This window comes from Triticum aestivum, chromosome 7A (genome assembly GCF_018294505.1).
Source record: "Triticum aestivum cultivar Chinese Spring chromosome 7A, IWGSC CS RefSeq v2.1, whole genome shotgun sequence".
Classification (NCBI taxonomy): Eukaryota; Viridiplantae; Streptophyta; class Magnoliopsida; order Poales; family Poaceae; genus Triticum; species Triticum aestivum.
The window spans coordinates 675,400,523-675,423,012 of record NC_057812.1 but is presented as its reverse complement, the minus strand read 5'-3'; the positions used below and the strand labels follow the sequence as shown (position 1 = coordinate 675,423,012).

The window sequence follows — 22,490 nt, the reverse complement described above, 5'->3', positions numbered from 1 at the left end:
CGAGGTCAACGACCAGCGGGGGCGTCCCGCGGTGCGGTGCGGCGAGGGGGCGGCTGCGGTGGGGAGATTTTTCTCTAAGGAATCTCACGCAGATCTGACGGCCCTGGCTGGCGCATCGGACGGCTGGTGCTGGACCGGTCCAACGGTTGGGCCGGCGCACCGGCGCAGATCAGCGCCCCATTTATATTCATCTCTATAAACGCACACACGCACACCTTACTTTTATAAGTATCTCCGAAAGACTGAGCCAGCATATCATCTCTACCGTAGGTGCCTCGTCGTCGAGGGGAACATCTCCTCCCATTAAATACGCATCACTGGAAATCGTGAAATAAATTCAGAAATTAGTGCGAGCATCAGAATTTAAATCCTAACCATTCAAATACATGTTGGTTCGCGTGGACCCAGTCTTTTGTTACGTGCATAACAGACGGATGGTCACTTGGGTCGTGTCAGCGTCAGAGCAAGGTAGACTAATCAATGTCACCGTTTTGGTTTATGTCAGCATCAGCGTGCAGGAAGTCATATATAGGCAGAGCAATCAGCAATGGATTACTCGTTATTACTAGTACGTAATAACGTATCTTCTTCGTCGTAGATAGGGAGGGACGTGTCCCGTTTCGGTCCATCACGGCACCGCCGATGTCACCATGCGGGACAAACAGTAGGAAAAAAAACGACCATAGACGCAAGAAGAGCATGCACGGTGGCGCCGGTGTTTGCGGCCGCCGCCGGCGGCGGCGGACGCGGACCGGTACGCGCTGGTGACCTCCACCTTGCTTTTTTTTCTCCTGAAACTGGTTCATAAAGATCCCGATTCATTAAAAAGAGGGTTGAACGCTTAATTAACGGAAAATCGGGATAAAACCATCACAACAGCCCACATAGGGCAACACCGTCTGACTTGGCCACCCACACGAAGATACAACAATGCTGCATAGAGGAAACACAAACTTAAGGGCGTCACCAAGTGTTATCGTCATCACTCCTCCACGACCAGCGACTTCGACGTCACCATCGACTTCCACCAACGAAGTCCTCGTCGTCACAAACGCCGAAACTCATGCCGGCCTATGCCAAACAGTCGGCCACCGGCGCAGGCGCCAGACAACTCCGACTAAGAAGACCACCAAAACACAGGGAGAGATGAAGAGAGTTGGGGCCAACTAACACCTCCTCGAAGACCACCGGCCACTTGTCATCGTCGCCGCCTAGGAACCTCCCGGGCAGCTCCGACTCCGCGACGGCACAGCAAGACCCAGAAGAGACCTGTCAAGCATGCCGGGTAAGCACCGACAACCGAAGCACTGCCGCGACCCTGCACCGCTAGCCATCATCATCGTTGCCAAACTGGACGCCGCACCGCCACATTGCCGACCGGGCACCTGCCGACCGCAGAGTCATGAGTGTCTAGCACATGCAGAGCGCGAATGGGAACCAATGCTCTTCAAGGCGACACCCCAATGAGGGAAGCGACGATGCCGACGCCGTCGCCCAACCCGACCGGGCCTTAGGCTTTCACCTGAAGAGCTGGATCTTTAGCTAAGGCCCGCCTTGCTGGGTTTTTTCTATTGTTGTGTCACTGGATTTAAAAACGACGAGGTTTTGCCAATTTGTGATGGGTCCAAAATGGCAAAGTTTTGGTAAGATTTTGTCCTATTTTATATAAATAGATTGCATGTGGCCTTTCCATAAAAAAAGCTAAGTATATTGTTACGAGAAAAAAACAAACACAACATTAAAATGGGTGCTGCATATAGATCGGTTAACCGGAGAAAACCCATTTTTTGTCGATTCTATTCGCAACATTGGATTCTTGGCTTATCTTTTTCTTCCTCCCATTCGCATTGCCAGTTCAGTCGCGCCCCTTCTTCCTTCTCCTCATGCATCGCTGAGCCTCCCGCCGGATGCCGCTACTTTTGGACCATTGGAATTTGGGCTTATCTTTTTCTTCATCCCACCCGCGCTGGCATTTTTGGTGGAGTTTTCAGGTTGCGATCCCCTTCTTCCTTCTCCTCATGCATCACTGAGCCTCCCGCCGGACGCCGCTACTTTTGGAGCGTTGGAATTTGGGCTTATCTTTTCGGTGGAGTTTCCAGGTCGCAATTTCCCTTCTTCCTTCTCCTCATGCATTGTTGAGCCTCCCACCGGCCGCCGCTACTTGCGGGGGAGGGGGGGGGGGCTGCCGCCATGTGCCGCCTTTTTTGCCTCATCCTTCTTGAGCATCCGCGGCCCCAACCATCCAACTATACATGCTAGGATCTCTTCCTCCGACTCCCCCTCTCCCAGATAGTCAAGTTCCTTACTTGTCACTGTCTATGATGCCGCCGCCGCGTCGTCGACGGCTCCGGCTTGCTCTAGGCGGGACCTTGCCGCAGCCGGCCGCGGCGTTCCTGTCTCACCTGAGGGTCACACACTTGGGAGAATCGACCGAGGCAAAATTAAATCCTAATTTCCCGAGGAATAACCGCATCGCTCTTGCACCGGGCGATTTGGGCGCGCCGCTACCCTAGCCGCCGTCGAGTCCCAATCTAATCCCTCCTCTCCTCACGTCGCCGCCGGGCTAAGCCCGAGGGCAGATGGCGGTGGCGGGGGTTTCTGGGCGGGGTCCCTGGCGTGTGGAGGCGCGACTGGTCGAGTCCTGCGGCGCGGTGGCCGCCCTTGCTTCATGGCTACGGCGGGCGGCTTTGCGGCCGATCGGATCTCAGATCGATGGCGGCGGCAATGGAGAGCTTGGTGGATGGATCGGTTGTACATGTGATTTGGCTTCTGGTCAGATCTGATCTGGCCGGTGCGGCCTACTTCATGCGCGGCGGCGGTGGTTGGTGGCGGTCTCATGCACACGAGGCTAGATGGAGGTTCCTCGAGCAGATCTGGGTGAAAACCTTGCTCTTGGCTCGTTGCCAAGGCCGGCGATGGTGGCGTTTTCTGCGTCATCCCCTTCCTGAAGGCATCATGGTGCAAAAGCTCTAGACCCCTATCCGCCACCTCCAGGGGAAACCCTAGATCGGTTGATCGGATGATGGCATTGCTCTTGTGTCGTATCCCTCTTGGGGGCGTCATTCTTGGAGGTATGCATTGGCTCGAGGGACCAGTGGACGACATCTGTGGTGGGGCGGCGTTCCATGTGACGCATCGATGACGTGGAGTCTTGGTGGCGTGGCGCGGTAGGGCCTCGACGACGGGTGTGTGATGATGAACGCACGCGGGGAGAAGTTGTTGTCTGGGGCCGTGGTGGCGTCGACAGCAGGCCTGGCAAGGTCGATGCTCTGTATTTGCTCTGAAGATGGATCGATGGAAAACGGCGGCGACGACCTAAGTGCGTCATAGCGGTTTGTGCCTCAGACCTAGTATGTGGGTTGGTTGGAGTCTCCCGCTTCAGATGTTAAGCTTAGGTGAAAGGTTTGGGTATTCAGTTCACACTTTCTGCACCCCTTGATCAATGGATAGAAGTAGCGACAGATGTTGTCAAGATGGTGGCTTTAGGCATATTGATGTATTATTTTGTAAAGTCTTTACGAATAATTAATAAAGTGGCTACATGCATCTTCCAGATGCAGAGTCCGAGGACCATCCTCCTTTTCCTAAAAAAAGAAGCAAAAGCGAATAATGGTTAGCAAGACAAAGAATAGTTCTATGGACAGTTATTCCAGCTGACATTCTGAAGAAAGAGACAAACACTAGGTTAGCAGCCACTTTGCACCGGCAATCACGCCCAAATAATCTCAACCAAGTGCCTAACGATGTACTGGCACGATCATTAGTTCATTATTACGACTAGCTGAATCGCAAATACCATGTCGAACTAGTTGATTAACGGAATGTATAAAAGTACACTAACAACCTGTCGTGTTCTCTTGACCTACGAGGACGAAGACGAGGTCAGTGCATGCATCGACAATCGTACCACCATCAGCGTGCGTTACCTACCGTACAGTGCGTGCGTGCGTACTCACCGTCTACTCGGTCTCACTTGCACAACAGATTAGATTACCTGACCTGTATGCGCTAGCCAGCCGTGACTTCATCGCTCGAGCTCCCCATTTATGCAGGCCATGCCCATGCAGACCTGATCGGCATCCGACGACCCCGGACGGACCACCATGGCGGCGCCAGCGGTTGCATCGGTGGCTCTGCTCCTGCTCTCCTGTCTAGCGGCGGCGGCGGGAGACGACCGGGACGCGCTGCTGGCGTTCAAGGCCGGCGTGACGCAGGACCCGACGGGCGCGCTCCGGTCTTGGAGCAACGATAGGCGCTTCTGCCGGTGGGCCGGGGTGAACTGCAGCGCCGCGGGGCGCGTCACCACGCTGGACGTCGGCTCGCGCCGCCTCGCCGGCACGCTCTCCCCGGCCGTAGCGGACCTCGCGCACCTCGAGGTCCTCAACCTCACCGACAACGCATTCTCCGGCTCCATCCCGGCCAGCCTCGGCCGGCTCGGGCGCCTCCGGTGGCTCAGCCTCTGCGACAACGCCTTCACCGGCGAGATCCCCGCCGCGCTCCGCGGGCTCGGGAACCTCAGCACCGCGTACCTCAACGCCAACAACCTCACCGGCGCCGTCCCCGCCTGGCTCGGCGCCATGTCGTCGCTCACGGTGCTGAAGCTCAGCACGAACTCGCTCTCCGGCCGCATCCCGCCGTCGCTCGGCAACCTCAAGTCGATCCAGCGGCTCGAGCTCGCAGAGAACCTGCTCGAAGGCGAAATCCCTGAGGGCCTCGCACGCCTCCCGATGCTCCAGTCGTTCAGCGTGTACCAGAACCGCCTCTCCGGCGAGATCCCGCCCGGCTTCTTCAACCTGTCGTCTCTGTGGGGCCTCGCCCTCGCCAACAACGCGCTCCAAGGCGAGCTCCCGCGCGACGCGGGCGCACGCTGGCCGAACCTCGTGCACCTCTACCTCGGCGGCAACCGCCTCACCGGGCCCATCCCAGCGACGCTCGCCAACGCCACCCAGCTGCAGTTCCTCAGCCTGGCCAACAACAGCTTCACCGGCCGGGTGCCGCCGGAGATTGGCAAGCTCTGCCCGCAGTCGCTGCAGCTGTCCAATAACCAGCTCACGGCGACCGACGCTGGCGGCTGGGAGTTCCTGGACAACCTGACGAGCTGCGACGCCCTGACTGAAATATTCCTCGGCGGCAACAAGTTCTCCGGCGCCATGCCGAGCTCCATCGCGCGCCTCTCGATGCTCCAGGCGTTGAGTTTGTCGGGCAATCGCATCTCCGGCGTTATACCGCCGGGCATAGGCAACCTCGTCGGGCTACAGATGCTGGACCTCCGGCATAATCTCTTCGCCGGCGCGATCCCAGAGGGGATTGGCAAGCTGGAGAACCTCCAAGAGCTGCAGTTGCAGGGGAACGAGCTGACCGGGCCGGTGCCGTCCGCCATTGGCGACCTCACGCAGCTGCTTAGCCTCGACCTCAGCGATAACTCGTTGAACGGGTCGATTCCTCCCAGCCTCGGCAACCTGCGGCGCCTGATGCTGCTCAACCTCTCCGGCAATGGGCTCGCCGGCCATGTCCCGAAGGAACTGTTCGGCCTCTCGTCCTTGTCATCGGCGATGGACTTGTCGCGTAACCAGCTGGACGGCGTTCTCCCGCGAGAGGTAGGCCAGCTTGTGAAACTCACGTTCACGACGTTCGCCGGGAACCGTTTATCTGGCGACGTGCCGGCCGAGCTCGGGAGCTGCCAGAGCATGGAGTTCCTCGACCTGGACAGCAATCTCTTCACCGGAAGCATCCCGCCGTTGCTGAGCAAGTTGAAGGGGCTCAGGATGCTAAACCTGTCGAGCAACAGGTTATCCGGCGCCATCCCGCCGGAGCTCGGCCAGATGACGGGGCTGCAAAAACTGGACCTCTCGCGGAACGAACTGTCCGGCGGCGTGCCCGTGGGATTGGAGAACATAAGCTCCCTGGTCGTGTTCGACGTGTCCGGCAACAACCTCGCCGGCAACGTCCCACAGCGCGGCGTGTTCGCGAACGCGACCGGGTTCAAGATGGCCGGCAACAACGCGCTCTGCGGCGGCGCAACGCAGCTCAGGCTGCCGCCGTGCCGGACACTCGCGAATTCCACCACCAGAGGCTCTCACCTGTTCCTCAAGATCGCGCTGCCCGTCATAGGGGCCGCTCTGTGCATCGCCGTACTGCTCACGGTCCTCCTGTGGCGGCGCAAGAGGAAGTCGAGGACCACGAGCACGGCGGCCCGCAGCGTGCTCAACGGCAACTATTACCCGAGGGTGTCCTACGCCGAGCTTGCGAAAGCCACCGACGGTTTCGCGGAGGCGAACCTCGTCGGCGCAGGGAAGTACGGGTCCGTGTACCGCGGCAACCTGGCACTGAAGAGGAAAGGAAACCTGGCGCACGAGGCCATGCCCGTGGCGGTGAAGGTGCTCGACCTCGGGCAAGCCGGGGCGTGCAAGACGTTCCTGTCGGAGTGCGAGACCCTGCGGAGCGCGCGGCACCGGAACCTGATCGGCATCGTCACCTGCTGCGCCAGCGTGGACGCGGCCGGCGGCGAGTTCAGGGCCCTCGTGTTCGACTTCATGCCCAACACCAGCCTCGACCGGTGGCTGCACCCGGGGCCATCGGACGCGCGCAAGCGTGGCGGCCTGAGCCTGGTCCAGAGGCTGAGCATCGCCGTGGACATCGCCGACGCGCTCAGCTACCTCCACAACAGCTGCGACCCGCCGATCGTGCACTGCGACCTCAAGCCCGGCAACGTGCTCCTTGGCGACGACATGACGGCCCGCATCGGCGACTTCGGCCTCGCCAAGCTGCTGCTCCTCGACGCCGGAGGTGAAGGCACCGAGAGCACCATCGGCATCAGGGGCACCATCGGCTACGTCGCGCCGGGTACGTTTCTCTCCATCATGCTACTTTTCCACCATGGCATGTCAGGTGTCACGGTCACTTGTCTGAAGAAACTCTTGCGCATGCTGTGCCATTTGCAGAGTACGGCACGACGGGAAGCGTGTCCAGGGCGGGCGACGCGTACAGCTACGGGGTCACGCTCCTGGAGATGCTGGCCGGGAAGGCGCCGACGGACGGCGGGCTCGGGAACGGCACGACGCTGCCGGAGTTCGTGGCGGCGGCGTTCCCGGAGAGGATCGAGCAGGTGCTGGACCCGGCCCTGCTGCCGATGGAGGGGCTGGAGAGATCAGTCTCTGTTTCGGCTTCGATTTCGACCATGTCGACGGTGTCGACGTCGTATTCGGAGGACAGCGAGGTGCGCGTCACGGCGCGGGACTGCGTGGTCGCCGCCGTGAGGGTCGCGCTGAGCTGCTGCCGGCGGGCGCCGTACGAGAGGATGGGCATGAAGGAGGCCGCCGCCGAGATGCACCTCATCAGAGACGCCTGCCTTCGCGCTTGCGGTGCAAACAAGCCTGTGGTTTAGCGAGCGTGCTTCCTCTGACAGCCGGAGCAGTGAGTTCGATAGATACTTGATACTACTTTTTTTTTTGCGGGGAATATACTTGATACTACTTGATTAGTACTCCCTACTGTATAAAGTTAGTGCAATGTTGAGTCATTTATTTTGGAACGGAGATCCATCTCCGGTGCAGTCAAATCAACCTGCCCCACTGCTGTCCCAGCCATGCAGCGTATTCCCGAGCATGTGATTGTTTTGGTGTACGTATATGGAGATGTATTGCATCGGTTGTGGGCCAGCTGTCTATAGATTCTCCTGCCAACTAGTACTGCTAGGCTACTTTCTTTAGTCTCTTCCCGTGCGCAGCGACGTGCTATACCCGTGCTCGTTTATCCACAATACACGTTACGTTTGAGGTTAGAGGATGCCGGATAATTAATGACCCGTAGCTGTTTAACACAGATGTTAATTACGTCGCGGTACAAGCCAAGCCATTTTCCGTATATTCGCCATAAAGTTCTGTTGAGAAACACAGTAAAGTTCAGCGGGGCAGAGCGCACAGTACCCCTCCCTCCCCCCACACCTCCGCAGCTTTCCTCCCCTTTATCCATCTCCTCCGCCACTCAGCTCCTCCACCGCCGTGGCGCCGATTCAGAGACACTGCCGACGGCGGTGTGGCAGATCGAACTGGGGCAAGTCGATCCGGCAAAGCATATAGGTAACAAATCAACAGAACTCGTCAAACCCGTACCAGATCGGAAATATCCATCTCGATACTGAACTATATTCATCTCATATTCCCCAATTCTTTGCTGAGCTATGCTAAAAAAACGGGGGCGGAGGACGCGGCCACCTGGTTGGCGTCAACGGCGAGCGTCCGACAGGCCGTCAGTCTCATTCAGTTTTCTGTCGCCCCGCCCTAGATGAAGGTCAGGGGAATTACTTATACACCACCACTTACTGCTCTTTTTGTGATTGATTATTTTACTTCAGTTTCATGGAAACCACTTTCTGATTGTCATTATAGTTCGTATACGAGCCACTTAAGATGATGTACTCCCCATATGTGATTCTAGTACAAATGTTCAGCAGCGCTGCCTCGAATTTTTTTAACTTGATATACTAATTTGTTTAAGCGAAAACACTTTCAAAAATTGGGGAGTATACACACACTACCCGTGGAAACCGTTTTTGGGTCCGCAGGAGAAGAATCGTGTAATAGATGGGTTGGAAAGTCATTGTAATATGTTGTTATCGTCAGTCTAAAATGCAGAGTTCTGGATAAAATCCACAACGATGTGAATTTGGGCATAGTTTTTTCAAACACCTATAGGCCATAACGGATTGCACCAAATGGTTAAAGCTTTAATTTACTAAATCTTACAGTCCGCTAAATTCAGTTTTCTTGACTGCCCAAAAGCATAAAGCTTGCAGATTAGGACGTCCCATACATATAAAAGTTCAAACTGCAGCTTCGATTCTCGACCAAACAAGCGCAGATAGTTTGCTAGAGCAATAATCATCACGCATCCTCCTTGTTCCTAACAAGGCACTTCTTGTATCTCTCAGGCAAGTGTCCAATGTTCCCCTCCAGTCCAAGCACATCTACCAGTATGTTCATCCTGGAATGGAGCACCCCGTCGTGTTGCTGTATAGGAACAAATCATGAACTATCAGTTCATAATCACAGTGTTTCAGCAATATAAAAATAAAACAATTGTCACAGCTTCGTCCGAACCGGGTTCAGGTCCCTCTTGAATTTGCTTCCCATCCAATTCCGTCCATAGTGCAGTGCATATACCCCGCTGTCTGGCCTGCGAAAGGTCGGATAAAATGTAAACACATGTGCTTAAGACCCCCCCTCACAACATCATTGCGATTAGTTTTGAGTTGTCGACATTACCCGCTGCATAGACCAACGTTTATCCCTTTCGGGAACACTGTATTCCATCTCGTCATGTCAGGAGCCCAACCTTGAAAAAATGCTTGAATGCACCTTTGCAATGCTTCATGAAGATTGTCTGCAACCTTTCTGTGCCTACTCTGGATGACTTTGTCAGACTCGTCTCCGTTGTTAATTGTTGGGTCAAGAACGATTATCCTCCTCTTTACAAAATCCCAAATGTAGGTCGACCATGTGAAGTTGAACTTGACGTTGAGTAAGAACTAGAGAATAAACCAAACATGTATGTGCATCAAAATACCCGTCCTATATATAGAAAAATCTAGGCATGATATCTAGGCATGAAAAATCTAGACAGAATTACCTCAGTGCATCTGTGCACGTCATACTTGATATGTTCCCCAATAAACATGTCCTGCACATACCTCACAATCACGTCTCCTCTGCTCACATGGTTCTGTCAAATCAAACAACGAATCATTAGGCAGAGCTGCTTGATCATATCAAAAATACATATTACTTAAGCATAAAATGCGGTCCTCACCACAAAGTCTGGCTCGAGCCAATGTCGCCAGCACCCTTCATCTTTATCCAATGCAAAAGTGTAGTCAATCTGCTGATATCTTCTAACTGCTATTGTCATCAAATCATTATCTATCACACCCCCTTCCGAAAGGTTCGTCCTGATTCGCTCGGCAGAGAGCTCGATGTATTTTGGCTGAGTGCTTATAACCCAATTGCTGCAAATGTAAAAACACACGATAATGTGAGAATCGCTTGTGACAAGCACCCCAGAAAAAGATTGAAATCTATGGAAATATTGCTGGATGCCGCATAAATAGTACATACTCTTTCCTTGCAGATGCGGGCTCCTTCATAAACATCTTGAAGACCTTTTCAACATTAGCTGGTGCTCTTAGGGGAGGATCGTACCCCAGAACAAAAGGGGACCGTGCAGCCTTGCCTGGCTTAACTGTTCTTTTTCGTTGTGGATGTGTACTGAGGCCATCTTGTGTCTGTGGAACGTTCAGGTTGATTGCTGCCTCCTCCATCTCCTCACGTACGTCCAACTCTTGTGCCGCGATCTCCCTGTTCAGGCTAACAGGTGTTGTTCCCGCCGCCTTATTCGGCTCTATCGCCCTGTGCACAGGAGTGCATATTATGTCAAGCCCTGAGCCTGCAATGCACATTTTCCCAACATCAGCATGATCCAAATACAGCATCGCACAGTGTGTTAGTGTTATTCATTACATGTTCTATCACCTTGGAGTTCATTTTTCCCATATGTTGATACAGGTGTTGTGTTAGCTGATGGCACGGAGCTCGTACCTGCAACTATTGACAAAGCATGTTAGGTACAGGAATATTGAAAGATGACTGGCGAAGTATGGTACATCCCATGGGACAAAATCAATTTACCTTCTGGTGTCACCGCTCTACTGAAATCATCCATCAGGTCTTTGCTCCTAAAACCTGTGAAATCTATTTTGAATCTGCTTGGACCGGCCTGGGCAGTGTGATGCTGAATGTGGAACGGTTGTTGAGTTTTAGCCACAACTGACAATTCCCTTCCCGGTGATAGGACTGGCCCAGCATTGTCTATTCCGAGGTCATATGAGGGAACCTCTGTGTTAAGCGCTGCATTAGGGCCATATACCCATTGCCTACCATCTGCTGCTTTGGCCTGGATTGGCATTTGTTCATGCACCACAGTGTCATTTGTTACTTCATTGTCTTGGTCTGCTGCCGCGACCAGTCCTTCCAGATTCTTAATCGCCGGGTCAGGATCCTCCTCTGTCTCTTCGACCCTTGCTCTTTTCGGGGAACCACCCCGTTGACTGTCATTTGACCTATGGATAGGATTACCATCATCTACATTCCGTTTATCTGTATTCACAGGACAAATGGCCGAACGTGGTGAAAATGGCGACTCTTCTCCGGACTCTTCAGGTGAGACATCATCATCTGTATCGTCAATACAAAGGTATCAATTACAAGCACAACATATGATTCATCAAGTCCTGGTCCATTTAATTTTGGTCATATTCATAGCATAACTCGTTTACCTTGGTAGTCTTGTTCCCTTGGCCTTTTGTTGTTCTGCCTTACAGTTTCTGATATTTCATCAATATCTGCGAGCATCTTAGAGGTCTCTTCTTCAATGAAAATGTCAGTCTCCCTCACAACACCATCCCACCCATCCGCGTGCTTTTTGTTTATCTTGGCCCCTTTCTTAGACGCCGCTTGCAACGCTGCTCGGCATCTAGATGAATATTGGCCCACTTTTTCCACAAGTATAGTAACAATCTGATATTACACAAAACGGAAATCAGCACTGAATGTACATCATGCAGCATTCTGAACACACTAGCACGTAGGTCAATATGTATATTGCGATAACTTTAGTACCTCCTCGATCATCGGTGCTCTTTGATATCTGCTTGACCCGGCTCCGATATCAGCAATCTTGCCAATGAAGGACATTGAAGCTCTGTTCCTGCTATAGCACACTGTGTGCGCCGGCCTCGGCTGAACAACAAATATTCACTGCAAGTTAGTCGCAAACATAATGCAAAGATAACATCTGAAAAACAACCAAAATGAGTAGGGTCAACGTTTAGGACTGTACCAGAAGTAGTCCGTATATAACAATATCTGCGTTCTTTCCTGCGCTTGTGTCCTTTTCAATAACCATGCTAATCTTTTTCTGATCATAGACCTTGCATCTTGGGAAGACGTCGTGTGGTAGGTTCTCGTCCTCAAGATCAAGATTGTCCAGATAGAACACCTGTGGCATTATTTATCTACAATATTAGTCATCACATATGCATCTTCGTATGCACAAGACTCAAACCAGCTTAGTTTACCCATACCTGAATGAAGAAAGTGCAACCAGAGATGTTTGATTTAACTTTGCCCCCAAGGAGCTTTGACTTGACCCTCCCAGCTGATAGAAGCACTTCCTCCCGGACATACTTACCCCAGTTGTACATGTGTATGAGATCAGGGGTGTGCAGACCTCCCCAGTATTCTGTCAGGAAGTAGTTGTGCTTCAACGGTGGCGCGAGAACATATGTAACTGCACATACAACATAGGCAACCTTGAAAGCATCAGATTCTGACTTGGTCATTGCCCTACCATATTCCTTCTTCACGATTTCCTCAATCACTGAGATCCTTGTTTCACTGCTGCTTATCCCTAGTGTTTGCCTAACTGAAGATAATACATGGGGTGCTGGATTATTGTTTATAGTTGCTCCCTCTCCGGGCACACCTAGAACCCTCTCAACGTCTTTGTCATCAAATGGAGTGTCCCTTCTACCATCCACAATTATTGCTGAAGCTTTTTCATCAACCTTGCTGAGAACCCACATTTGCTGGTGCCTATTGGTCCTGGTAATTTTCGGCAGATGCATTAGACCACCTAATTTCATCTCCTCAACAAGCCTTTTTTTCTCCTCTAACAAAACATCATTCAGCTTCTTAAACCTCTTCACGCTGCCCCTGGAGTTTATTGCACATGTTCCCCCCTTTTTTTTCCCTTTCCGCAACCGTCAGACTCGGATTCATCATCTATTGGACCCGCTTCAGTAGTTGGGTACGCATCAAATGCATCTAAGTCATCTTCATTCGATTCTTGGTACATTGATCCTGACGAGTCTGATGCCATGAGCTGTAGCAAAAATATAAGCATGAGAATTGATTCATAACTCTGCAAAATGAATGTAATTGCATGATGCCACAGACCCTAAAGTTTAATGCAGGCCAAAACATCTGAATGTAATAACAAATGCATAATCATGTTTCATGAACAACTCATTTACCCTGGTTTGTATAACCTTGATGGTCAACAATGGTAAGTGGCGGTTCAATTCATATTCAAAATGTTGGTTTAAGTTTGAATTGCATGAGCACCTTACTCTATCACACTTTAGAAATTATGACCCCAATGTTATTCCCCAACAGCTATGCCTGAAGCAAATTAGCGCTAGTTGTACGAGCATGTACTATGAACTGTTAAATGGGGCTGGTTTACGTATCAGGAGTGTAGCCATCGGGAATTGAAGATCCATGCACAACTAAACGACCCTTATTGAAATAACCCGCAGAAACACCCTGGACCACCTTAGTTTGGGTAGCAAAAAGTAACGGATAAACATAGATACAGACTCTGCTGCCCTAACTGATGCACTAGTAGGTGGGGAATCAGCTTCCATAAATTCATGCATTTCAAAAGGATCCAGCTAGGATGAACTGCAAAGAACGACTAGCTGGTAGGTGGGAAATTGAAGTTTGATGCACATTTAAACGCCCCTTCATGAAATAACTCCCATAAAACACCTCGGAATGTCTTAGTTTGGATGGTAAAAAGTAATGTAAAAAGGTAGGTTCAGACTCTGATGCCCTAACTGAAACACTATTAGGTGGGGAAACAGTAAACATAGATTCATGCATTTCCAAATAATCTAGCTAGTACGAACTGCGAAGAACAGCGAGCTGGTTCCACCCAAACTTGGGGTGTAAACCAAATCGTTATAACAAGCTCAGAACAATTTCTTCTCTCATGAGCGGGGGCTAACATGCATAGCAGGTGGATCTGCGTTCTTTATCGAGGGGAAGAACAAGGAGCCTGGGTCATACCTTTTGCAAATCTTTATCCCCAACTTGCTATAGTTCTTGGACCTGCGCTCGAACAGAGATGAGTAGCTGCTCTTGCTCTCTGTCCAGGAGGCTGTCGGTGTGGAGGGGAACGAAACAAAGACCTTGGCCCTTGCCCCCAGCACTCACCCACAGCTTTTACCACGTTGCTGCCTGGTGGGCTGGCCCACAGCTGCTGGAGAGAGAACAGTTGTTTTAGGCTGGCATAGTAAAGATTTGCAAGATACTTTTGTTACTTCCGGATGTAGTACACAAGGACGATAACTATCATCTCAGCGCGTCTTATGCCACCTCAACTCTCTCAATACTGAATTATTAGGATTTTTTTTTCAAACACGTGGATAATGCTTACTAATCCATTCTGAAATGAAATAGTACAGTGATATATAAATTGCCGACTGACAACTGCTACCACTGCTTGATACACTACATCAGGCACTGAGCTTTTAGTAGGAAACAAAACTTCCAAGCTCCTAACAAGTGGACACTTAAAAAGCACTAAGATACAAATAGATGGTGTATGGGCCACCAAATCTCTAGGTCAATGACATCCGTCTCACTTAGCCACCCATGCAGACGTGATCGCTACGATTGCAGCCACTGGTGCAGTAGCCACTAAAGCCATCTGGAGTGCCTTGTTCGTCCTCTTGAGCTTCCTTATCTCAGCATATGCCTCCTTGAGCTCTTCATAAACCTTGTTCAGCTTCTCCTCGTACCTCTCGTGACGAGTCTTGTGGTAGTTGGCAAGATCAACAGCAGATTGGTAACGCTGGTTCGTGTACCTGTCGAGGTCATCCTCCCAGAGGTACACTTCGCAAAACCTGGCACCTTGTACCTGCACACACATGATACAATGGACAGAGGAAATGGTATTAGAGAAAAAGGGTCGATATGTGCATAGATGGGGACTGTATTTACCAAAAGCTCACATTGTAATTGACACAGTTCAGATAGAACTTGTCGCGCCTAGCCACCGAGGATCCATTGCGCCTTGCGCATTGCCTGCCACACGCACAGTGCAACCTGTGGAAGGTCTGCACGCTGGCCATCCCACTGCTTCCCGTGCACTAGGAGAATGGATTATGGGTGGAAGCAGGTTCTCTACAAAATTGCTGCGAGTTCGTTGTCAAGTGTTGTCTTTCCCATGGAGCTCACACCCCTTTTTGTAGAGAACCTTGTGTAACTGTACATTAACTTTCCCATTACTCCTGCTCCTAACACGCGCAGGAGCCAACTGTGTAGTCATTTATCTGTCAGGCTGCATTGCACTGTTCATGCCACTTCGCCAGCAGTGCATGTCCAGTCCCTGCTTTATGCGCGTGCTGTACTGGCACTCCGGGAGGGAGTGATTCCTGCATGTGCTTCTGGCCTGAATCTCTCACTTCGGATGGAGCTCACGGGTGTGCTTTGCATCGCAGGGGAAGCTAGCAAAATGTCAGCGTCAAATATAACAGGTTAATCGGATCATTCATAATCAGTGTGGCCGATGATGAGTCAATAACACTCAAGTCTCGTAGTGAAGGCTCTAAATAACAGTGTTAAGTTATGTGGCCGCTGACAAAAAAGTTCTTTAAATTTTGTTAAGTTCTGCGGCTGGCAACAAGAAAGTTCTTTAAAATCTGTTCCCGTGCCCACTTGGCTCCCTGGTATCCACATGTGGCCTACAGTAGCATATATTAGCCACGTGCCTGCTCCCATTGTGTTGACATTGGATTCCATCCATGCATGAGAGGTGGATAGGTGCCTCCTCCCCCGGTAGATGCCTCCCTTGGCCACCCTTCTGGCCGCACCATGTGTCTTAGCTCTGTGACTATTGACTGATGTGCACATCGCCATGCCTTGGCCGTACTGGGCCGCGCCGCGCGGGTACTAGTACGCTGCGCATGGGCATTAGTATAAGGTGGCGTGCCCCTCCACCCTCACAGCTTCATCTTTGTCATGGCAAATCGAGCCAACTCTACCCCTGAGCTGTTCACCGGCCAAGTAATTATGGATCCGCGCCCCAACTCATCTGGTACATCGTCCATCAATGTAAGCCCATGTTGCATCTAATCTTGTGGTGGTGTTCAAAGTAGAATGTTTAATATCTTATATAATCTCTGCTCCTCAACTCCACAGACCGCTCCATCGTCTCTAAGGCCCCTAACTATTAAGATGCTGCTTGATTCTTTCTTCGAGGACACTGAACGCTATCCATTAATCATCGACGGCATGCCAGTGTCATCGGTAGGATCACACGCACACATATTTAGGGTCATATATTATCATGTAATCGTATGAACTATTTCTGAATTAAATTCAGGTGGATCTGATAGGCATGGTCAGAAACAAATCACTCAGCATGGATCACTGCACGTTCGACCTATATGATGGCACTGGGTCCGTTAATGTATACTTCTGGTAAGATATTAATCAAGACACGTTGCTTACATACTCCTAGTGGGGTAACCAGATTTTAGAGTGCAAATATTAAAGACATTATTTGACCATCCTTGTTGACACCAGGTTTGATGGCCGTCAAGACTCCAAGGATGCTTGGTCGTTCAAGTCAGCACATATTTTTCATTATTAACACCTTCGGTTATTCCATTGCAGTTATGTTCACATCATACCTTCTCACTCATTTTCTTCTTACAAACAGCGAAGGCATGTATGTACGTGTTGTTGGGAGGGCTACCAGTTTGGAGCAATTTTTCCAAATCAAAGCCTACATGGTCAGGTGAATGATCGAGTTGTTAGTCTCCAAATTTCCAAAATGCATGAATTTTTCATTATCAGTGTGCTTGATTGCATATTGTCTTCAATTTCTATATGCCAGGACCGTAAAGAACTTCAATGATATAACCCATCACTTTATCTACTGCATCAAGGCCCATATCGATATTTCTAAGCAGAGCAGACTAAAGGTTTGAGTTGCTAACCCATCACTTTATCTACTTCATCTTGCTTATTATTCCATCGTCTCTAACTGAAAAACTGTGTATATTAAGCTTCAGGAAAATTCCGTTGCCACCCCGTCAGCATCAACCGTCATGCCAAGGTATCAGATTGCTCCGAGCCAGATACCAGAAGATTGCAGCTTTGAGGATAAGATATTTTCCATTTTGCGCGACCCAGCATACCGGTGAGCACGCCGACCCCCCCTCCCCATCCGCTATTTCCCCGATGTGCAATAGAGTTCTGCACGTTAACAACATAAAGTTCTGTATGCAGTGACATGGATCATGGGGTAAGTCTAAAGCTGCTTCGCAGCGCACTTGGCGCAAGTCAAGACGATATCATGTAATGAAAAATTCCAACTGTTTTTTTGAAAACATGCCAAATGTCATTCCTGAATACTTGCCTAATAAAAGTGACTCGTGCGGTGATGCTTGTTATTTCAATTTCAGGAAAGTAATAATAGAGCAAATCCGACTCGGTGAGATGTACACTACTATCGGTGAACGCCATTTCAAGTCTTCAAACTGAAGACGTTCATTGTATCGTCGCAATGCTATGGGTGATACTTCGTTTTTGTCACCAGCCCCAACGCCCCCCTTGCAAATCTGCTGGTTTCAGACTAATTAGGCCCGTATTATTTTTGTAATAATAATTATCAACTCAGTGATATTATCTTGCTAGGGCTTTTTGTACCCCATTGGGAAGGATTATTTTGCACTTCATTGCTCCACATGTTTGTGTAAAGATGTAATCCCACTCCTTGATTAATCTGGTTCTAGAGATAGTGCCACTATTCCCTGCTCACACAGCTACGCTACCAACTCCTGTTCACTCCTGTTTCCTCTCCATTCACCTTCTGTTCCCTCCTGTTTCCTCTCCATCCAGCTACCAACTCCCACCCTCGCTTGTTCATGTCCAGCATCATTCCCACATCGGTTCTTGACAATGACAACCTTCTGGTAGAAATCCTTACTAGGCTATCATGCACTCGTTCACTTATTCGCAGCTCAGCTGTTAATCCCCAATGGATGTCTGTATCTAGATCTCAGTCTTTCCTTCAGGCATATTCTCGTCGCAATCGCCCGGCAGTGCTCGGATTCTTGGCAGAGTTCGAGCGTGGTTATAGTCTCCATTTTCGTGTTGTGGATGCATTAGCTTTTCAAGGTGAGTCGACTAGAGCTCTGCTTCGTTCCCGTATAGATGATTATTCCCTATCACAGAAACGCATACTAGCATCTGAATCTGGTGAGCTGCTAGTAAGTATTATCAACCCTCCCTTCGTTTCCTCTGAAACGGGCGAGACTGTCGTCGATGGCTACTACACCTTGTTCCCTAGCTCGTTTCCACCAGTATACTACTTGGTTGCGTCTCGTATCCCTCGAGTCCCTCGCATGCATGGCCAGCACAGCCCAAACTTTTACGGCCAATTTGGCATTCTGCCAGCAGCCGGCCAGATCGGGTTCTCTTTCTTTGTCAAGGACGCAGCCGGCCCTTTTCTGAAAACATACGATGGTATTAAATTCAGGTCTAAATCTGATTTCCACGTATATGTATGTGTTTTCAGAGGTGGTGTTTGGTCAAGATTTGTGTCGGCTCCTTTTGAATATCGTTCTCCTTGCATCTTTCACTTAGATCCTTACTCCGTTTTAGCCGGGAGCTCATTATACATGATGTATGTCGTGGGCATGATCATCTGTTTCGACATTCCTAGCTCTACGTTCACTGTTGTCCATCTACCAATATCAGCCAGATCCTGTTTTGACTACAGTGTTTCCCTAAACGAGTCTGGCATCTTGTCTCTTGTTAACTGTTCACATGGCTTGCTCAATACGTGGCTGCTTCAACTAGTACACGGCCGCTTGCAGTGGAGCTGTTGCTCAAGATTAGATTTAGTAAAGGCATTTTCTAGCAGGGGTGGACCTACCATATGGCAGTCTGCATTTGGCATGGAGTACGGGGAGGTTGGCCCTGGTGATTTCTACTCCGTTCAGATCAGATCAGCCAGCAAGAACTCATCAGTTGTTCTGCTAACCTTCGCATTCGACCATGGCATGTTTGTCGTGGACACTGTTAACGACACTGTTAATGAGGTTCACTGGTTGCCCGAGGATGGAGACATGAGGCAAGCATTCCCCTTGACGGAGCGTTGGCCACCGACTTTCCGTGACTGAAGACTCCGCCACTGTTTGTTCAACAACTATCATGGTCCAACCATTATGTTGTGTATGTAATGGGATCCTTGTGTCCATGATACTATTGTATTGCATTTGTAATGAACTCGTTGTGTCCATGAGACTATGATTTTGCATTCCCCCCTGCTTGTAACAGATGAACAATTGAGGAACCATAATCTATGTATCGGTTTTTCACTTCGCCTCATATATAATTTAGGTTGTTTTATATTTCATGAATGTGGATCGTAATGGCTTCCTGCTATCTAAAGTCATCCTTCTCGAACTACATGAGTAATAGTTGTGTCGAACAGAAGATCATGTTTTGACGAACTTCCTTCCTTTTGGTCAAAACAAGCACCGGTCGTGGGCGTGTAAAGTACTATAGCCGGCCGAAGTTGAGATACATGTGCATTGATATCATTTGCTAGAGTCTTTCATCTTGATTACTATAACCGGGCCGGGGTTAAAATATATGTGCATTGCCATCTTGATTACTAAAACCGGGCCGGCGTGTAAAGTACTATAGCCTGGGCCGAGGTTATGATACACGCACATTGATATCAACTTCTTCATCTCGATTCACATATGAGAGCTATTCATCTATGAGTAGTGAACTATATATTGGAGCCTTGTAACATTAACGGATCACACGAGCACTAGTCATCGTGCATTTTCCTGATCACACACTAAAGTACTTCATCCCGAATTGCATGAGCACCAGTCACCGGTTACTAAAGTACTATTTTCGGGCCTAATACCGGGCCGGAGTTAAAATACATGTGCATTGCCATCAATTGCCAAAGTCCTTCGGTTTGGTTAAAACATGCACCGGTCATGGGCGTGTAAAGTACTATAGCCGGCCGAATCTGACATACATGTGCATTGTTATCATTTGCTAAAAGCTTTCATTTGAACAACCCGAACACCGCGCATGAGTGTGTTTCCTTGGATCGCATGATAAAGTTCTTCACCTCGAATCACACGAGCACTAGTCATCGATGGGTAAAGTACTATTGCCGAGAGCTTAGTAAAAGTATCGTGCATTTCTTGAATCACATGCTGAGTGATTGGTTACTTTAGTATTATTTTCTGGCCTTGTAACATTAATGGGGCGGGAAACAAAACATGCCGCAACACCGACTGAAGCATGCATATCATTAAAATATCATTAGTACTAGCCACATTACCGCCACGAGTATGCTTCGGTGACACCGACATCTACTGCTAAAGTCCTTCACTCAGAACGACATGAGCACCGGTCACGCGGGTGTAAAGTACTATAACCGGCCCGAAGTCAACATACATGTGCATTGATATCATTGGATAAAGTCCTTCGTTCCGATCAAAACGAGCACCGGTCATGCGTGTTTAAAGTAATATAGTCGAGGGCGAAGTTAACATACATGTGCATCGGTATCAAGTACTAAAGTCCTTCATATTTAATGAAACGAGCACTGGTTCTGTGTGTGTAAAGTACTATAGCCCGGGCCGAGGTTATGATACACGCGCATTGATATCAACTTCTTCATCTCGATTCACATATGAGAGCTATTCATCTATGAGTAGTGAAGTATATATTGGAGCCTTGTAACATTAACGGATCACACGAGCACTAGTCATCGTGCATTTCCCTGATCACACACTAAAGTACTTCATCCCGAATTGCATGAGCACCAGTCACCGGTTACTATAGTACTATTTTCGGGCCTAATACCGGGCCGGAGTTAAAATACATGTGCATTGCCATCAATTGCCAAAGTTCTTCGGTTTGGTTAAAACATGCACCGGTCATGGGCGTGTAAAGTACTATAGCCGGCCGAATCTGACATACATGTGCATTGTTATCATTTGCTAAAAGCTTTCATTTGAACAACCCGAACACCGCGCATGAGTGTGTTTCCTTGGATCGCATGATAAAGTTCTTCACCTCGAATCACATGAGCACTAGTCATCGATGGGTAAAGTACTATTGCCGAGAGCTTAGTAAAAGTATCGTGCATTTCTTGAATCACATGCTGAGTGATTGGTTACTTTAGTATTATTTTCTGGCCTTGTAACATTAATGGGGCGGGAAACAAAACATGCCGCAACACCGACTGAAGCATGCATATCATTAAAATATCATTAGTACTAGCCACATTACCGCCACGAGTATGCTTCGGTGACACCGACATCTACTGCTAAAGTCCTTCACTCAGAACGACATGAGCACCGGTCATGCGGGTGTAAAGTACTATAACCGGCCCGAAGTCAACATGCATGTGCATTGATATCATTGGATAAAGTCCTTCGTTCCGATCAAAACGAGCACCGGTCATGCGTGTTTAAAGTAATATAGTCGAGGGCGAAGTTAACATACATGTGCATCGGTATCAAGTACTAAAGTCCTTAATATTTAATGAAACGAGCACTGGTCCTGTGTGTGTAAAGTACTATAGCCCGGGCCGAGGTTATGATACACGCGCATTGATATCAACTTCTTCATGTCGATTCACATATGAGAGCTATTCATCTATGAGTAGTGAAGTATATATTGGAGCCTTGTAACATTAACGGATCACACGAGCACTAGTCATCGTGCATTTCCCTGATCACACACTAAAGTACTTCATCCCGAATTGCATGAGCACCAGTCACCGGTTACTATAGTACTATTTTCAGGCCTAATACCGGGCCAGAGTTAAAATACATGTGCATTGCCATCAATTGCCAAAGTCCTTCGGTTTGGTTAAAACATGCACCGGTCATGGGCGTGTAAAGTACTATAGCCGGCCGAATCTGACATACATGTGCATTGTTATCATTTGCTAAAAGCTTTCATTTGAACAACCCGAACACCGCGCATGAGTGTGTTTCCTTGGATCGCATGATAAAGTTCTTCACCTCGAATCACACGAGCACTAGTCATCGATGGGTAAAGTACTATTGCCGAGAGCTTAGTAAAAGTATCGTGCATTTCTTGAATCACATGCTGAGTGATTGGTTACTTTAGTATTATTTTCTGGCCTTGTAACATTAATGGGGCGGGAAACAAAACATGCCGCAACACCGACTGAAGCATGCATATCATTAAAATATCATTAGTACTAGCCACATTACCGCCACGAGTATGCTTCGGTGACACCGACATCTACTGCTAAAGTCCTTCACTCAGAACGACATGAGCACCGGTCACGCGGGTGTAAAGTACTATAACCGGCCCGAAGTCAACATACATGTGCATTGATATCATTGGATAAAGTCCTTCGTTCCGATCAAAACGAGCACCGGTCATGCGTGTTTAAAGTAATATAGTCGAGGGCGAAGTTAACATACATGTGCATCGGTATCAAGTACTAAAGTCCTTCATATTTAATGAAACGAGCACTGGTCCTGTGTGTGTAAAGTACTATAGCCCGGGCCGAGGTTATGATACACGCGCATTGATATCAACTTCTTCATCTCGATTCACATA

The 22,490-nt window shown here is 49.3% G+C and overlaps 3 protein-coding genes across 9 annotated transcripts; 1 reads left to right on the top strand and 2 right to left on the bottom strand.

Annotated features, from left to right (window-relative positions):
* The first annotated feature begins 3,891 nt into the window (after nt 1-3,891).
* On the top strand, nt 3,892-17,666 carry LOC123149196 (probable LRR receptor-like serine/threonine-protein kinase At3g47570). 2 transcript variants are annotated; one of them, XM_044568770.1, is made up of 13 exons: nt 3,892-6,843; nt 6,942-8,289; nt 10,560-10,719; nt 10,846-11,043; nt 11,163-15,953; nt 16,041-16,148; nt 16,238-16,322; nt 16,428-16,469; nt 16,564-16,641; nt 16,741-16,828; nt 16,913-17,046; nt 17,136-17,204; nt 17,312-17,666. In XM_044568770.1, exons 1-2 carry the CDS (start codon nt 4,104-4,106, stop codon nt 7,382-7,384), a joined length of 3,183 nt encoding a protein of 1,060 aa, XP_044424705.1. In that variant the 5' UTR covers nt 3,892-4,103; the 3' UTR covers nt 7,385-8,289; nt 10,560-10,719; nt 10,846-11,043; nt 11,163-15,953; nt 16,041-16,148; nt 16,238-16,322; nt 16,428-16,469; nt 16,564-16,641; nt 16,741-16,828; nt 16,913-17,046; nt 17,136-17,204; nt 17,312-17,666. The 2 variants fall into 2 exon arrangements, with proteins under 2 accessions (XP_044424705.1, XP_044424706.1); XM_044568771.1 differs by lacking the exons at nt 10,560-10,719; nt 10,846-11,043; nt 11,163-15,953; ... (5 more) ...; nt 17,136-17,204; nt 17,312-17,666.
* Nucleotides 8,705-12,697, bottom strand: LOC123149198 (uncharacterized). 6 transcript variants are annotated; one of them, XM_044568772.1, is made up of 12 exons: nt 12,137-12,697; nt 11,893-12,051; nt 11,673-11,792; nt 11,330-11,570; nt 10,683-11,228; nt 10,515-10,598; nt 10,113-10,440; nt 9,808-10,003; nt 9,628-9,720; nt 9,264-9,526; nt 9,099-9,174; nt 8,705-9,008 (listed from the first exon to the last, which is right to left on the bottom strand). In XM_044568772.1, exons 1-12 carry the CDS (start codon nt 12,695-12,697, stop codon nt 8,883-8,885), a joined length of 2,793 nt encoding a protein of 930 aa, XP_044424707.1. In that variant the 3' UTR covers nt 8,705-8,882. The 6 variants fall into 6 exon arrangements, with proteins under 6 accessions (XP_044424707.1, XP_044424713.1, XP_044424712.1 ...); XM_044568778.1 differs by having other exon boundaries at nt 9,099-9,169; XM_044568777.1 differs by having other exon boundaries at nt 9,264-9,508.
* LOC123149200 (uncharacterized) lies at nt 14,228-15,045 on the bottom strand. The gene is made up of 2 exons (XM_044568782.1): nt 14,852-15,045; nt 14,228-14,757 (listed from the first exon to the last, which is right to left on the bottom strand). The coding sequence occupies exons 1-2, from the start codon at nt 14,969-14,971 to the stop codon at nt 14,479-14,481; spliced, it is 399 nt and encodes a 132-aa protein (XP_044424717.1). The 5' UTR covers nt 14,972-15,045; the 3' UTR covers nt 14,228-14,478.
* Nucleotides 17,667-22,490: the final 4,824 nt, after the last annotated feature.

What these genes read in the sequence shown, in the direction of transcription:
- LOC123149196 (XM_044568770.1), top strand. Translation starts at nt 4,104, where the DNA reads ATGGCGGCGCCAGCGGTTGCATCGGTGGCTCTGCTCCTGCTCTCCTGT. An exon ending in CATCGGCTACGTCGCGCCGG is followed by an intron (nt 6,844 to 6,941) that starts GTACGTTTCTCT and finishes TGCCATTTGCAG; the next exon opens with AGTACGGCACGACGGGAAGC.
- LOC123149198 (XM_044568772.1), bottom strand. Translation starts at nt 12,697, where the DNA reads ATGAAATTAGGTGGTCTAATGCATCTGCCGAAAATTACCAGGACCAAT. An exon ending in TTATATACGGACTACTTCTG is followed by an intron (nt 11,793 to 11,892) that starts GTACAGTCCTAA and finishes TTTGTTGTTCAG; the next exon opens with CCGAGGCCGGCGCACACAGT. An exon ending in TAGAGCGGTGACACCAGAAG is followed by an intron (nt 10,599 to 10,682) that starts GTAAATTGATTT and finishes CTTTGTCAATAG; the next exon opens with TTGCAGGTACGAGCTCCGTG.
- LOC123149200 (XM_044568782.1), bottom strand. Translation starts at nt 14,971, where the DNA reads ATGGCCAGCGTGCAGACCTTCCACAGGTTGCACTGTGCGTGTGGCAGG. An exon ending in TGAACTGTGTCAATTACAAT is followed by an intron (nt 14,758 to 14,851) that starts GTGAGCTTTTGG and finishes ATGTGTGTGCAG; the next exon opens with GTACAAGGTGCCAGGTTTTG.